This window comes from Mercurialis annua, linkage group LG1-X, assembly GCF_937616625.2.
Source record: "Mercurialis annua linkage group LG1-X, ddMerAnnu1.2, whole genome shotgun sequence".
Taxonomy (NCBI): Eukaryota; Viridiplantae; Streptophyta; class Magnoliopsida; order Malpighiales; family Euphorbiaceae; genus Mercurialis; species Mercurialis annua.
In genome coordinates, this window is record NC_065570.1 from 6949799 (window position 1) to 6963671 (window position 13873).

The 13873-nt window shown below is 31.4% G+C and overlaps 1 protein-coding gene and 1 long non-coding RNA gene across 2 annotated transcripts; both read right to left on the reverse strand.

The window, feature by feature from the left end:
* Positions 1 to 4037: 4037 nt before the first annotated feature.
* Positions 4038 to 8256, reverse strand: LOC126677184 (uncharacterized). Its single transcript, XR_007640484.2, has 2 exons — positions 7931 to 8256; positions 4038 to 7519 (listed from the first exon to the last, which is right to left on the reverse strand). It is a non-coding gene; the product is annotated as an uncharacterized LOC126677184 (long non-coding RNA).
* Positions 8257 to 12793: 4537 nt separating this feature from the next.
* Positions 12794 to 13333, reverse strand: LOC126686057 (uncharacterized). Its single transcript, XM_050380112.1, has one exon. It carries the CDS (start codon positions 13331 to 13333, stop codon positions 12794 to 12796), a length of 540 nt encoding a protein of 179 aa, XP_050236069.1.
* Between the last annotated feature and the right edge of the window lie 540 nt (positions 13334 to 13873).

A 13873-nucleotide genomic window follows, 5' to 3' on the forward strand; every position in this document is an offset into this window, starting at 1 on the left:
TAATATTTTGCACTAATTCCAACCTAATATAAAAATATTCTAAAAATTTCATATATTCGATTTTCTAATTTTAATTTACTCTATTTTACATTTATATAAATTTTATACACATTATTCTAATTTTATTTACACATTAATCTAATTTATTTTATAATATATATTTTTAAAAAATTTAACTAAATCTAACTATATCTATGGGTTAACTCTATATTTATTTAACTAACTACATTTCAAACATTATTTTAATCTAACTACACATCAAACATTATTTAAATCTAACTACATTCAATAATTAAAAATAACATATCTATAAATTTTAAAGACTCACCCGATAATTCCGCTAAAAAATAATATTCTGCGCCAAAAAATAATATTCCGCCACGAAAACCAACTCCGCAAAATCTTCTCCACAATAATGCGCCAAAAAATAATATTTAATAATGTTTGAAATGTAGTTAGTTAAATAAATAACTCTTCCGCGGTTTACAGTGACGTGTCACTGTAAACCGCGTAACTCTTCCGCGGTTTACAGTGACGTGGCTCCACCTGCATCCAGGTGGAGCCACATGTGCAGACCGCGGAACACTTCCGCGGTTTACCCAAAACCGCTTAAGTGTTCCGCGGTCTGTATGATATAAATGGAGAAATTTTTTTAATCTGGGGTTAGTTTAAGAATTTTGTTTAATTTTACATATAAAAACGTCATTAACCCAAAAAATTATGTAGTTCACGTGTAAAACTAATTTTTATCAAGTCAACAAGTGTTGCTCCCAATAAATAAGAGACATCCGTATTTCTCTAATTATTTTTCCCATTTTAGATATTTTTCATTTTTTCCCTAATCCAATCCAAGTGGGATGTTCTAGAGATTTATCTGAGAAATGGAGTTTCAAAGAAAGCTAAATTAAAATTACATAGTCTTTATTATTATTTAAATAAAGAGTTAGACTCTTATTATGATTAGAGCTTTTAATTTAATTAAAACTCTAATTAGAGCTATAAATAGTTGCGTCAGCAGTGTGTTATGCACACATACAGATTATCGATCAATAAACAACAAGTTTAGATTTTTTATTCCAATCTCTAAATTTAATTTAATTAAGGAATAGTCTTAATATCTTTCTTACTTAAATTCTAGGATTCCCATATCGATCCTTATAATTGTTAATTTAAAGGTACATTAATAACACCGTACGATAGTTCTTTGTGCGTGACCCGATTAAAGTATCAGATCATAAAAACTCATATATATATTCAAATATTCGAACCGGAAAATATTTCCTTACGAACAAATAAAAACATAAGTTTTTACATATTAATATTAAAGAAATTTTGAAAACATAATATAATTAATCTTTAATTTTTATTTTTTTATATATAATCAATTCATAAATTTATTAGATTCTATAAATATTTATCACCATCTTTATTAGTTTTAAGTACTTTGAATTTCATTTAAATTTCATAATATAATTGTATTGATTTTTTTTTCATTTTTGTATAACAATAATATTTAAATGCATATCTCTAGAATTAGTTTTTAAAATATGATAAATATTAAAAGCCTCAAACTTGTGTATTTAGTTTGATTTAACTATAAAATTAAAACATTAAAAACAATAAAATTTTATATTTTATATTTTACTATATGAATAATATAACTTTACTTTATTTTAAAAAATTGTGTAAAATTTATCAAATTTTTTAATAAAAATGTTGGATTCATTTGTACAATAATATTTTTAATTTTTAGTCAATTTTTAAAAGTTTATTGACCAAATTGGCCATTTTTATTCTTTGTTTGTTTGACACCATAGAAATGGAGGATTTGCCTTAAAAAATTCATAAAATTTAAATCTATTTTGTAACAAAATTTACCATAGAATTTAACTTGTCTATCTATACTATATATAAAAGCACGGAGTGGGCACATTTACATTAATGTCTTTTGTATTTTATAAAATATAATTATTAATGAAAAACTATTAAAATAGTTATTAGAGTTTTTTTTGAATTTATCGGATCTCATTAAATTGAATATGAAACAGTTACATTTGTAAGAAAGTCGGGATAATTTGAAAACTAAATCTGATGACCTGACAAGGAACAGTCAACATGCTGCCTGTTTCGCAGATCTTACTTAGGAAAATAAAAATAAATTACTAACTGTTTCGCGAATTAAGTGCAATCTTCAATCACTCTTCGTTCAAACTTTTCCAAACACCCGCAAACTCACAACATCCGATTCAATCAACACTTGATAACTCCTTTTAAAAAAAGAGACAACAAACTTTTCACAGAAAAAGGACAACAAACTTTTCATAAGAACTGACCAAATAAAACATTCATAAAAAAGACAAACAATAAAAAATAAATAAAAGTAGTATATAGCTCATAAACGAATCCATTTTGTTACTGAAAGATCTTCAATCTATCTTCGCTTCTTGATAATTGAATTGCGCTTCGTGATAAATTTTAATCCATCAATAAAATAGAAAAGAATTGACTATTTATTATATTCTATGAAATTAAAATAATATAAATAAAAGGGTGGCTACCGTCAATAGAAAAATTAAGCCATTGACGGCTGCCGAAGAAGAATTTAGAAAAAAGCTCTAATGCGGCTAGAATTTGTTAGAGAGAAAAGAGATTTTTTCCCCAAATTTAGTTTAGAAATAACAGAATTATTAGAGTTAGAATACTAACTAAAATAAACAATTTATAGTACTATATTAAGATAATAGTTTAGAGGGGTAATTTTCACTAAATGTCCATGAACTTTTGTCTCTCTCCCGAACTTTAATTCGTACCCTAACCGTCCCTGAACTTTAATTTCATATCCCAAAGGTCTCTAACATCACTTTTATGGTAATTTCGTCCAATTGGTTGACCTGAAAACGTGACTAGCCGCCTAGTTGGTGCAAATTAAAAATGACGAGATGATGTTTATGTGGAGAAATAAAAAAATAAACTGGACGGATTTACTATAAAAATGATGTTAGTGACCTTTGGGATAATAAATTATAGTTCAGGGATGATTGAGGTACGAATTAAAGTTTAAGGACGGTTGGGGAGAGAGACTAAAATTCAGGGACTGTTGATGAAAATTACCCTAATTTAAAGTATTAACTAAAATAAACCTCTTTAAATATTTAATTATTACTCTACAATATGATACAATACGTATTAAACTTAAATTTCCAAAGTTATGGTGCATTAACCCGTTTCCTTATGTTTCATCAAAAGAGTAAATCTGTTTTCTTATATGCACATTAGCTCTAGGCAACTGATTCATAGCCTTTGTATAGTATAAATTAATTTTATTGAATTGAACATTATTATTTTCACATGAAAAAATATTATTAAAGTAATTATTATAGTTAAAATGCTAATTAAAATAAATTATTTATAATACTATGTCCAAATAATTCTCTAAAATACTTACTAAATAACCTGTTTTAAATATTTAATTTTTATTATTTTAAAGCTACTTCTAATAAATTACTATTGTAATTATTATTTAATATTTATTACTTATATTTTCTATAAATAAAATATATTATTTTTAGTTAACTATTATTGTAATTATTATTTGATAGTTTATTCTTAAATACAATTCAATATTAAAGAAAAATTTATTAATTAAATATAAATATCATAATTTATGATAAATATAATGTTGGGTCCAGCAGTAGCTCAAGAGAGGGGGGGGGGGGGGGGGATTGAGAGTTAAAAACTTTTCTTAAAATGTAATAAACTGTGAAGTTAGCTCAAGCTAATTTGTATAGCTTCTTATTTAAACTACACAAGTATATGAGAAGTTATTAGCTTTTAAACAAGATCATAAGATAAACTTGTTTTTGCAAGAGTTAAAACACAGAGAATTGAAAGTAGGTTTATGAAAAACTCTTTTAAAACTAATCAATCAGTAAGCTGAACAGTGTAAGAAGTTAAAGCGAAAAGCATAAAAGATCAAGCCAGATTTTTATAGTGGTTCGGCAACCCTGCCTACATCCACTCCTTAAGGATACCCATCCTTATGATTTCCACTCTTCAATTTCTATTACGGGCTAGAGAAAAAGTCTTAAGAATACAACCCTACTTCTACCCAGAAGCTAGTTTGTAACTTACAAGGTGATTTATTTAGCTTCAGCAAACTATTTCTCTTTGAGAAAGTAAACCTAATTCTACCCAAAAACTAGTCTAATCCTCACAAGTGTTTACAGATTTGTTGTAGTATGAAACTTTCACTCAAAACTAGCCCTACTCCTCTTTCATTTTCAAGTGTGTGGAATCTCAGAATGAAATCATCTCAACCACCATCTTTGTGTTTAATATTTTGGTTATACCTCTCAAAAGAACTAGGGCTAGTTTTGAGTGAGAGTTTCATACCACAACAAATCTGTAAACACTTGTGAGGATTAGACTAGTTTTTGGGTAGAATTAGGTACTTTCTCAAAGGGAAATAGTTTGCTGAAGCTAAATAAATCAGCTTGTAAGTTACAAACTAGCTTCTGGGTAGAACTAGGGTCGTATTCTTAAGATTTTTTCTCTAGCCCGTAATAGAAATTAAAGAGTGAAAATCATAAGGATGGGTATCCTTAAGGAGTGGATGTAGGCAGGGTTGCCGAACCACTATAAAAATCTGGCTTGATCATTTATGCTTTTCGCTTTAACTTCTTACACTGTTCAGCTTACTGATTGATTAGTTTTAAAAGAGTTTTTCAAACTAAACCTACTTTCAAATCTCTGTGTTTTAACTCTTGCAAAAACAAGTTTATCTTATGATCTTGTTTACAAGCTAATAAGTTCTCCTAAACCTAATTCTACCCAAAAACTAGTCTAATCCTCACAAGTGTTTACAGATTTGTTGTGGTATAAAACTCTCACTCAAAACTAGCCCTAGTTCTTTTGAGAGGTATAACCAAAATATTAAGCACAAAGATGGTGGTTGAGATGATTTCTTTCTGAGATTCCACACACTTGAAAATGAAAGAGGAGTCTTTTTATATAGTCTTCAAAAATCTTCTAGAAGGGATGAGTCATCCTTATCCAAATTGCAAGGTGTATAAGATGACAAATGGAGGAGCCTCCTTGAGCTGAGCTGGTCCAATCAACTTGAATATTCCGTTGGCTTGTGTGACAATAGTACACTGCTGCTCTTTGTTTGTTAGTGGCTCAGCCTTACAGTAGTACGGATCCAGCCTTGGTGTATAAGCTGAGCTGGCTCTTTTAGCTTAATAACCGAAATGCCCTCCAATCGTTTTTCTTGAGTAATAAGAAACCATTCAAGATGCTTCTAGAATATGACACTTGGGGAAATAAAATTAGTGGGCTTTAGTTATCATCAAAATTAAGAATTATGGCTAAAGGCCTTTAGCCAACATATAGTTATCATTATTCGACGAGTTACACTACGAGCCACGTGTGAAAGACGTAAAGCGACACTAGTTATATAAAAAGTTGCAATTTTTTTAACAGTTTTCCCTTTTTTAATACCCAATGTAGGGGTGTACATGGTTTGGTTTGACTAGTTTATCATTGATATTTTAGTCCAACCTAATTATACTGGTTTAGCAAATTTCCAAACCAAAATCAAACCACCCACATTATAAACTAGCGAAATTGGTTTGGTTTAATTTGATAATTTTTTCTTTGAAACCAGTTTAAACCATCATCAAAAAATTATTAATTTATTATCTAAGATAAAAAAAAATCTAAACATCAAAAAATATTTATTTATCTTTATATAACAAACTATAATAATGACTATTAAAAAAATTATAAATATTTTAAATTTTAAATTTTTATATTTTATAAATTTAATATCTTAATATTATAGAAATATAATATTTATTGATCGTAATATTTGGTTTGGTTTGGTTGAATTGTTTGATTTGGTTGTTTTGAATTTTTTATGTACAACTCTACCCAGATGAATAGTTTAATGAGCATTTACTTTAAAATTTGTCATATTTATCATAATTCACTCTTTGATCTCTTTTATTTGCAAATCAAATGATTTGATCCCTTACTTTTGATTCTGCCAATAATTTTGCCCCTCTATCTATTTTTAATGTTAGTCAATCAAATTAAAAGATATAGGAGTAAATAAATTTTAAATTTAAGGGACGAAATCGTAGACAAAAATAAAAATGAGAGATCACATTATTTTTAAATTATTATTTTTTAATTTAATTTTTTTTAACGCGATTGACTAGCACAAAAAATGAACAGAATGACTGAAATGTTTAATTTCTTAATTCTTATCCGCTTTCTTTAACTGGGACAACATTCGGCGGAACACGTGCTTAATTTCTTGATTCTTATCCGCTTTTTTTTAGGGTTAATTTTATAAAAAGTCACGACCTTTATACGAATTTTCATTTTAATCACGACTTTTAAAAATTGCCATATAAAACTATGACCTTTCATTTTTTTTTCAAATCTATCACCGACTATTTTCCCGGTGAATTTTACCTTTCATTTTTTTTCAAATTTGCCGGATTATGGTGGTCACGTCATCAAAAATACACCGAAAATTGATTTGGTGATAGATTTGAAAAAAAATGAATGGTCGTGGTTTTATATGGTAATTTTTAAAAGTCGTGATTAAAATGAAAATTTATATAAAGGTCGTGACTTTTTATGAAATTAACCCTTTTTTTTTATAAACTTTGCATAAACTCCCTTCCTTTCCTTTTCCTTGAGACAAAGTTGTGACATTATTATATAAGGATAAATTACATTAGTACGTCTGAACTTTCCAAATCTTCTATTTTAGCATTAAGATTTATATTTCTTTCGTATTCCTGTTTCAAAATTTTAAAAATATATCAAAAAGTATTTTTATCTTTTTTTCCAATCACTAGACTACTAATAAAGCAATAAATTATTTTAAAATTTGGTGATTGGTTTGTTATTTTAACTCCATATATATATATATATATATATACATGAACGGAACCAGGGGAACCGCCCCTATAATTAAAAAAATTAAAAAATAAATAAATATAAATGGTGTTTTTTTCTGTAGGGGGCGGTTATAACCGTCCCTATGAACCGCCCCTATAATTTTTAGGGGCGGTTTTTCCCTTATAGGGGCGGTAAGTTATCATTTTAAACAATGTTTACCGCCATTCTATTTTTCTAAATAACCGAAAGCAAAAAATGTCGACTCTTCTAAGTTTCAGTTCTCGTTCCGCCACTATATATATATATATATATATATATATATATATATATATATATATATATATATATATATATATATATTCCAGCTCTAGTCTTATCTACTGTGAATGCATAGTCAAACGGTACTGTGTATCTGAACGAAAAGAATGCATTAGATTTCCGTGAGAAGGGCGGTGGATGGGCCTGTACACCCTTGTTGTACCTCACTCTCGTCTTCAATGGGGTCTGCTCTTTTTTTGGGAGAGTATGCCAATATGATCTTAATGCGGTGCTCTCCTTCGTGCTCGTGCCCCACGGGTCTCTAATAGATCTGTCAAAAAATAGGCTAAAAAGCGGATATTCTCCTAAGAGCGGATTCAATAACTATATTATAGCATACAATCAACTATATTTTGTGTATACAATTATATTTTTTACTAATATGACTCATAAATTTAAATAAAAATAGAGGCTATTTTGTTTTTTTAGGATACCGATAACCGAAAAACGACTAAACCCACTTGTTTGAAATATTTTACAATAATTAAAACACTGTTACGAAATAAAAGTTCCAACACGAAATAGAATATTAAAAAATTTAGACACTAGTAATATAATTTCTCCTTATATTAATATTACTAAAATAGAATTTCCACACTAGCCATCACATTGGAATTAGAAAGATTTTGCTCCTTTGACCATGGAGATTATTTATATGTATACAATCTTTTCAATACATAGGAAATGCACGACTGACCTGAAAATGGAGCTTGAACTGTAATAACCACTTAGATAACGGACGATTAGCCGGAAATGAGCGGAGAGGTGCGGTGGTCATGATGGGGAAGACGGGCACATGAAGAACTAACTCACCGGAGATTAATTATAAAATAATTAACAAGAACATAAAAAATATTTGATGCATGAGTTAGTAATGCACGTGCCCTGCTTCTCCATCTTGCTCACACACCCTTAATTAATTAGTCTGAAGGTCTGTGAAAAAATGGTGAAGTGAGTGAGCATTGATTTATAATATGAAAAAGGAAGAGTGGGTTCTTTGATTTAAAAGAAATGAAAGGCTTAGTTGGGAGTGGGTCCTTATTGGGTTCTTTTTTACAACCCCTAATTAACCCTAAACAGCTTGTCACAACTCACTACTACTAATGATGCTATAGGACCACTCCCACCACAACCTACTTATTTATTATTTTCTTTTCCATCATTTTTGTACATAATTGTTGTTGATTTGTTTAGCATTTGTGAGTATCTGGGATTTAGTTTATCACTAGTTAGATATGTTAAAAAGTACAATTTCATATTTTATTCTACCACGAGTTGGCTCAGTTGGTTTCAGTATGGATCTGTAGAAAGTATTATGAATGAATTGTTAAAGATCCGTATTAAATAGGAGGTTGAGTGTTGAAATATTAAGGCTAGCCTGCTTTAGAGTTTATCCAGGTGGTCGGACTCCACTCCTAAGAGGTGGTCGTGTTCCGCTAGAGATTTCCTAGTCACCAATGTTTTTTATATGTTTTCTTAAATATTTATGGGTGGAGGACGAGGGCGTGGTTCAGTGGCGGAATTGTGCATGGGTGAAGCTGGATATTTGCTCTAGCTAGTTAATTGGAAGTGTTTGGATGTGTAGTTTTTCTTCTATTTATATATTATAATTTTATATTGTATAAATATTTTTCACATCCATACCTAATATGTTTTTAAAGCCAGAAAGTGGACTCATGTTTTTGTGGGAGTTCCTGACTAGCAGTTGCAAATTGCTTGAAACCCATGACTTGTTTTAAAATTAGAAATTATCCTATTTATGTTTATATTTTATTTTGTTGGACCTCCAAATCAACCACGAGCATCCGTCAACCAAATATATTAAGAACTAACAAATAATAAAAAACATTAGGTCTTTTTTTAAATAACAAATAATGATCAATTTTATGGTATATGGTTTATCGCGCCACGTCATTTTTTGGCCGTCACATCGACTATAAATCGCTGGATTTTCAAAAAGTGACATAATTGTAAAAAAGTAAAATATGGTAAATAAAATTAACAAAATTTAAAAGTCACAAGTGTAAATATGATAATTTTACATATAGTAACCCCTTAATAATTAAAGATATAAACTGTTTTCCACTTTGTACCAACATACCTTCAATTTCCTAAACTATTTTGCTCGAACATAAAGTAGAGAGGGTAAAGTTTGGGTTAAAAATGTCACACTATCATTCATATTCTTATGGGCCATGAGTATTTTATGAAAATGCCAAATTATTTAATATGTTTATCAATTTCACTGAAGTATATAGATCTATTATTTTATATTATTTTTAATTAATTAATTAGTACTTATTTTAAGTCTCTTTAAATCTTAGATGGATTAATTATTCAATGAAAAATAATAATTTAAAATTTTAGATGAATTGGTAAAAAATTTAAATTGTATTCTTTCTTGTCTATAAATAAAAGAAAAGCACTCAATGGCACATTTTCCTACCCAAATCAAAAGGAAGATATATCACTATCATCATTGTTTTTTTTGAGAATATCACTATCATCATTGTTAATACATGGAAGATGTGTCCGTATATGTTATATGGTTTGCTTAATGTCCAAAATTACCACATTTATTGGACCTGACTATACTTTGCATAATGTCCATACACTAAAAGCATTACGTAAATTAGTATAAGTCTGTTTATTTTTTTAAGCATATTTTTTTTTTGATGAAAAAAAATATATTAAAGCCACAAGAAGAGGCAAAAACCACTACTTTAAGCTTTCGCACAAGAAGCGACACACACAAGGCGGCACGCTAAAGGCTTAGGCAAAAAGAAGTGGGCGAGAATCAAAGATTCGAATACAAAACACTGGATGGATTCAAAAAGAAATCCCAACTCGAATAGCTAAAACTCCTATTATAACTCTTAAAAACAAAAACAGCTTTAGAAAAGCAACTAAAGATCACCGCATCCTTGTTTGAAACTTCGTTCCTAAAAACTCTACCATTCCTGCATTTCCAAATTTCCCACACAATCAAATACCAAAGCATCTCCCACAGCTTCCAATAAGGACCCCTAGGTATCATACTCTGCCATTGAACCATAAAATCATCAAAAGAATACGGAATAACCCAAACTAAATACAATCTCTGAATAACACCACACCAAATACTCCTCGCAAAGGCACAATGGATAAATAAGTGATCCCGCGTTTCCACAACATCACAGAGAGAACACATACTGTTATCCGGAGAGACTATCAATCGTTTAGCCAAAAAATCCAAAGTAGGAACTCGATTGTGGGGAGCTACCCAAATGAAAAATTTAACACGTGGTGGAGCCTGCGATTTCCAAAGACGAGTAAATAAAGAAGTCTTAGAAATACCTGTATAATCTCTCGCAATTACATCCTCAAAGTCATTCCTCAAAACCCCATCTCCTGTATCCCTAACCTCCTCAAAACCGAGCTGCTGATGATTTACAGCAGCAGGCCGACGTAACTGCAGCTCTTCCACAAAGACACGAGCTCGATTGGAGAGGCCAGTTTGCTGCTGAACGTCTTGAAGACATGCTGCTGAACTAGACCGTGTTGCTGCTGAAGATTGAACAGCTGCACGACGATCTCCGACCTGGACTGTTTCATCTCGCAAATCTGCTGCAGAATTAACAGTAGAAGACCGAGCAGCAGCTGTAGAAGCCACCAATTTGCAAAAAGAAGCTGCAGAAAAAATCAACGAGGGGGAGTTCCATGAAATTACATCATACCTACCATCCATAAACTGAAGAACCTCAAAGAGATTCTGTAAATCTCAAAATAAAATCTGCTCCGATCCTCTTAATCTCCGGCGCCACTTCCATCCTTCATATCTGATATCTAAAATAAAAGCATGTTTATGGTTTGAAAGGTTATAAAGCCTCGGAAATAAATCCTTTGCTAAACCATACCCAAGCCAATTATCATCCCAAACAGAAATCAAAGCTCCATCGCCCACCTTAAATCGAACATTATCCGCAAACACACCCCACATAAAAACATCATTACAGCATCTCTTTTTGATCCCCCTCCAAACAGTAGATAAAATCTTAGAATCAGCATAAAGCAAAGAATTCCAATCTGAAATTAATGAACAATTAGAGATAACGGCAAACCATAACGAGTTCCTGTCCATAAAGCGTAATTTCCAAACCCATTTAAAAAGCAGACTTTGATTCCTGATTTTAAGATTAGTAATACCCAAACCACCCATATCATAATCTTGACAAATAACCTTCCAAGAAACTTTACAAAGCGTTCTAGATGAAGCATCGCCCGTCCACAAAAAACGCTTCATATAAGAATCCAGTCTTCTCTGAACAGCACACGGCATACTAAAAACAGACATGAAATAAACTGGCACACTAAACAGGACAGATTTAATAAGCACTAACCTTCCTGCAGGAGATAACAAAGACCCTTTCCATAAAGCAAGCTTTGATTTAAACCTTTCCACAACATGATCCCAAAAACCAGAGGCCAATTGACGCTTAACCAAAGGTAAACCCAGATATTTGATAGGAAGAGATTCAGTCTTACATCCTACAACCATTGCAGCTGAAGATAAATCTGATTCACTAACATTAACTCCCATAATAGAGCTTTTATGAAAGTTAATTTTCAATCCAGAAATAACTTCAAAGCAACGTAAAATCCGAGTCAAATATCGAAGCTGCACTAAATCGAAAGGAAGAAAAATAAGAGTATCGTCAGCAAACTGTAATAAGGAGATAGACTCACGCTCAGCACAAAAATCGAAACCCATAGTGCATCCCATACGATTGGATTTATCCAGAATATATTTCAGACCTTCTACCGCCAAAACAAACAAATAAGGAGAGATAGGATCTCCTTGACGGACACCACGGCGCAGCTTAATCGGATTAACTGGACTACCATTCACCAAGATAGACGTAGTTGCTGTAGATAAGCAAGAAGACATCCATTGAATCCATTTCCGGGGAAATCCCATACAACGCATAACTGAAAACAAGTATTCCCAATCGATACTGTCAAACGCTTTCTGGAAATCAAGTTTTAGAACAAGAAGCCGATCCTTACGCCTATGTGCCAAGTGAATTAATTCATTGGCTATCATGGAACAATCCATAATACTTCTTCCTTTCAGAAAAGCATGTTGATTTTCTGAAACAACAAAAGAAATCATGGGAGCCAAGCGTCTCGACAGAGCTTTAGATAGAAGCTTGTACAACCCATTCACCAAGCTAATAGGACGAAAGTCTCTAATATTGGATGAGCCAATCACCTTAGGTATTAAAACCATAAAAGAGGTGTTAATACCACGAGGAATAAAACCCGACCTATGAAAATCAACAAACATCTCCAAAATGGCCGCTTTCATAGTTGTCCAAGCTCTGCGATAGAAAAAGAAGTTAAAGCCATCCGGACCTGGCGCTTTCTTTTCATGGCAAGAAGAAATAGCCGAGAACACTTCATCTTCATCAAATTGATGTATTAGAGCGTCCGCTTGGTCTGCATTAAGCTTCGAAAACATCAACCCAGATAAGTCAAATCGGACTCTCTCTTTCTGCGAGTAAAGAGAATTAAAAAATTATCAAATGTGAAATCTAATGTCAGCTGGCTCTGCAAATAGACTATCTTCCACTTGTATCGAAGAGATATGGTTATTCCTGTGATGCTGAGAGGCAATACTGTGGAAGAATTTAGTATTCCTATCACCCGACAAGCTCCAATTCAAGCGAGATTTTTGAATCCATAATGATTCAATTCTCTTTTCCGACACCCACAGCTCATTCTTGAGAATTGCTAAATCACTTTCCTCCTCTACAGAAAGTTGCCTATAATCAGCAGCCACCTCTTTAGCAAGAATAGCACAATTAAGGTCCTTAATCTTCTTATTCTGATCACCGAAGATATTAGCATTCCAATTCTTAATTCGCGTTCTAAGCTCCCTTAATCTTTGAGTAAGATTATTGGACGAAGAACAGACTGAATTCCAAGACTCTTTAACAAAATTATCGAAGTCATCATGCTCCCACCATGCATCCACAGACCGAAAAGGCTTTGGTCCCCAATCAAATTTGTTAGCCGAGCGGAAACAAATTGGAACATGATCAGATTTTCCTCTAGGCATAGCAGTAAGAGAGAGATTCGGCCAATATAAGCCCACTGCCGCAGAAACCAAACATCTATCTATCCTGGATCTCGAATAAGAGTTATGCCAAGTGAAAGCTAGGGTTAGGGCTTACCTGAGGTTTAGGGAGAGGAAGGCGAAGAATCATTACCCTTTCCATAAATAATTTTTTATTTTGGTGTGTATGTATGAACTACATCTAACTAATAAAAAAAAATAGGTTTATTTATTCCTAATTTTCATATAACTTTTGTCGACCACATTATACGTGAACAAAGTCAATAATATTATAATATATAATTAAAAGTGTAAAAAAACCGCTTCGAATGGCTAATTATAAACACATTCAAAACTTAAAAAAGATTTTTATAAGAAGAATAACGGTTTGAAAGGGCGGTTGCCTCCTCACCCTTTAAAGTAGTTCTATCTCTTACTATAAACGAATGACGTGATGAATAGAGTGTAGAGATGATTTATTTTTTAATTAAATGCTTTATAAATATACATGCTTCTCCATTAACTAGCGAAACCCTAATTTAG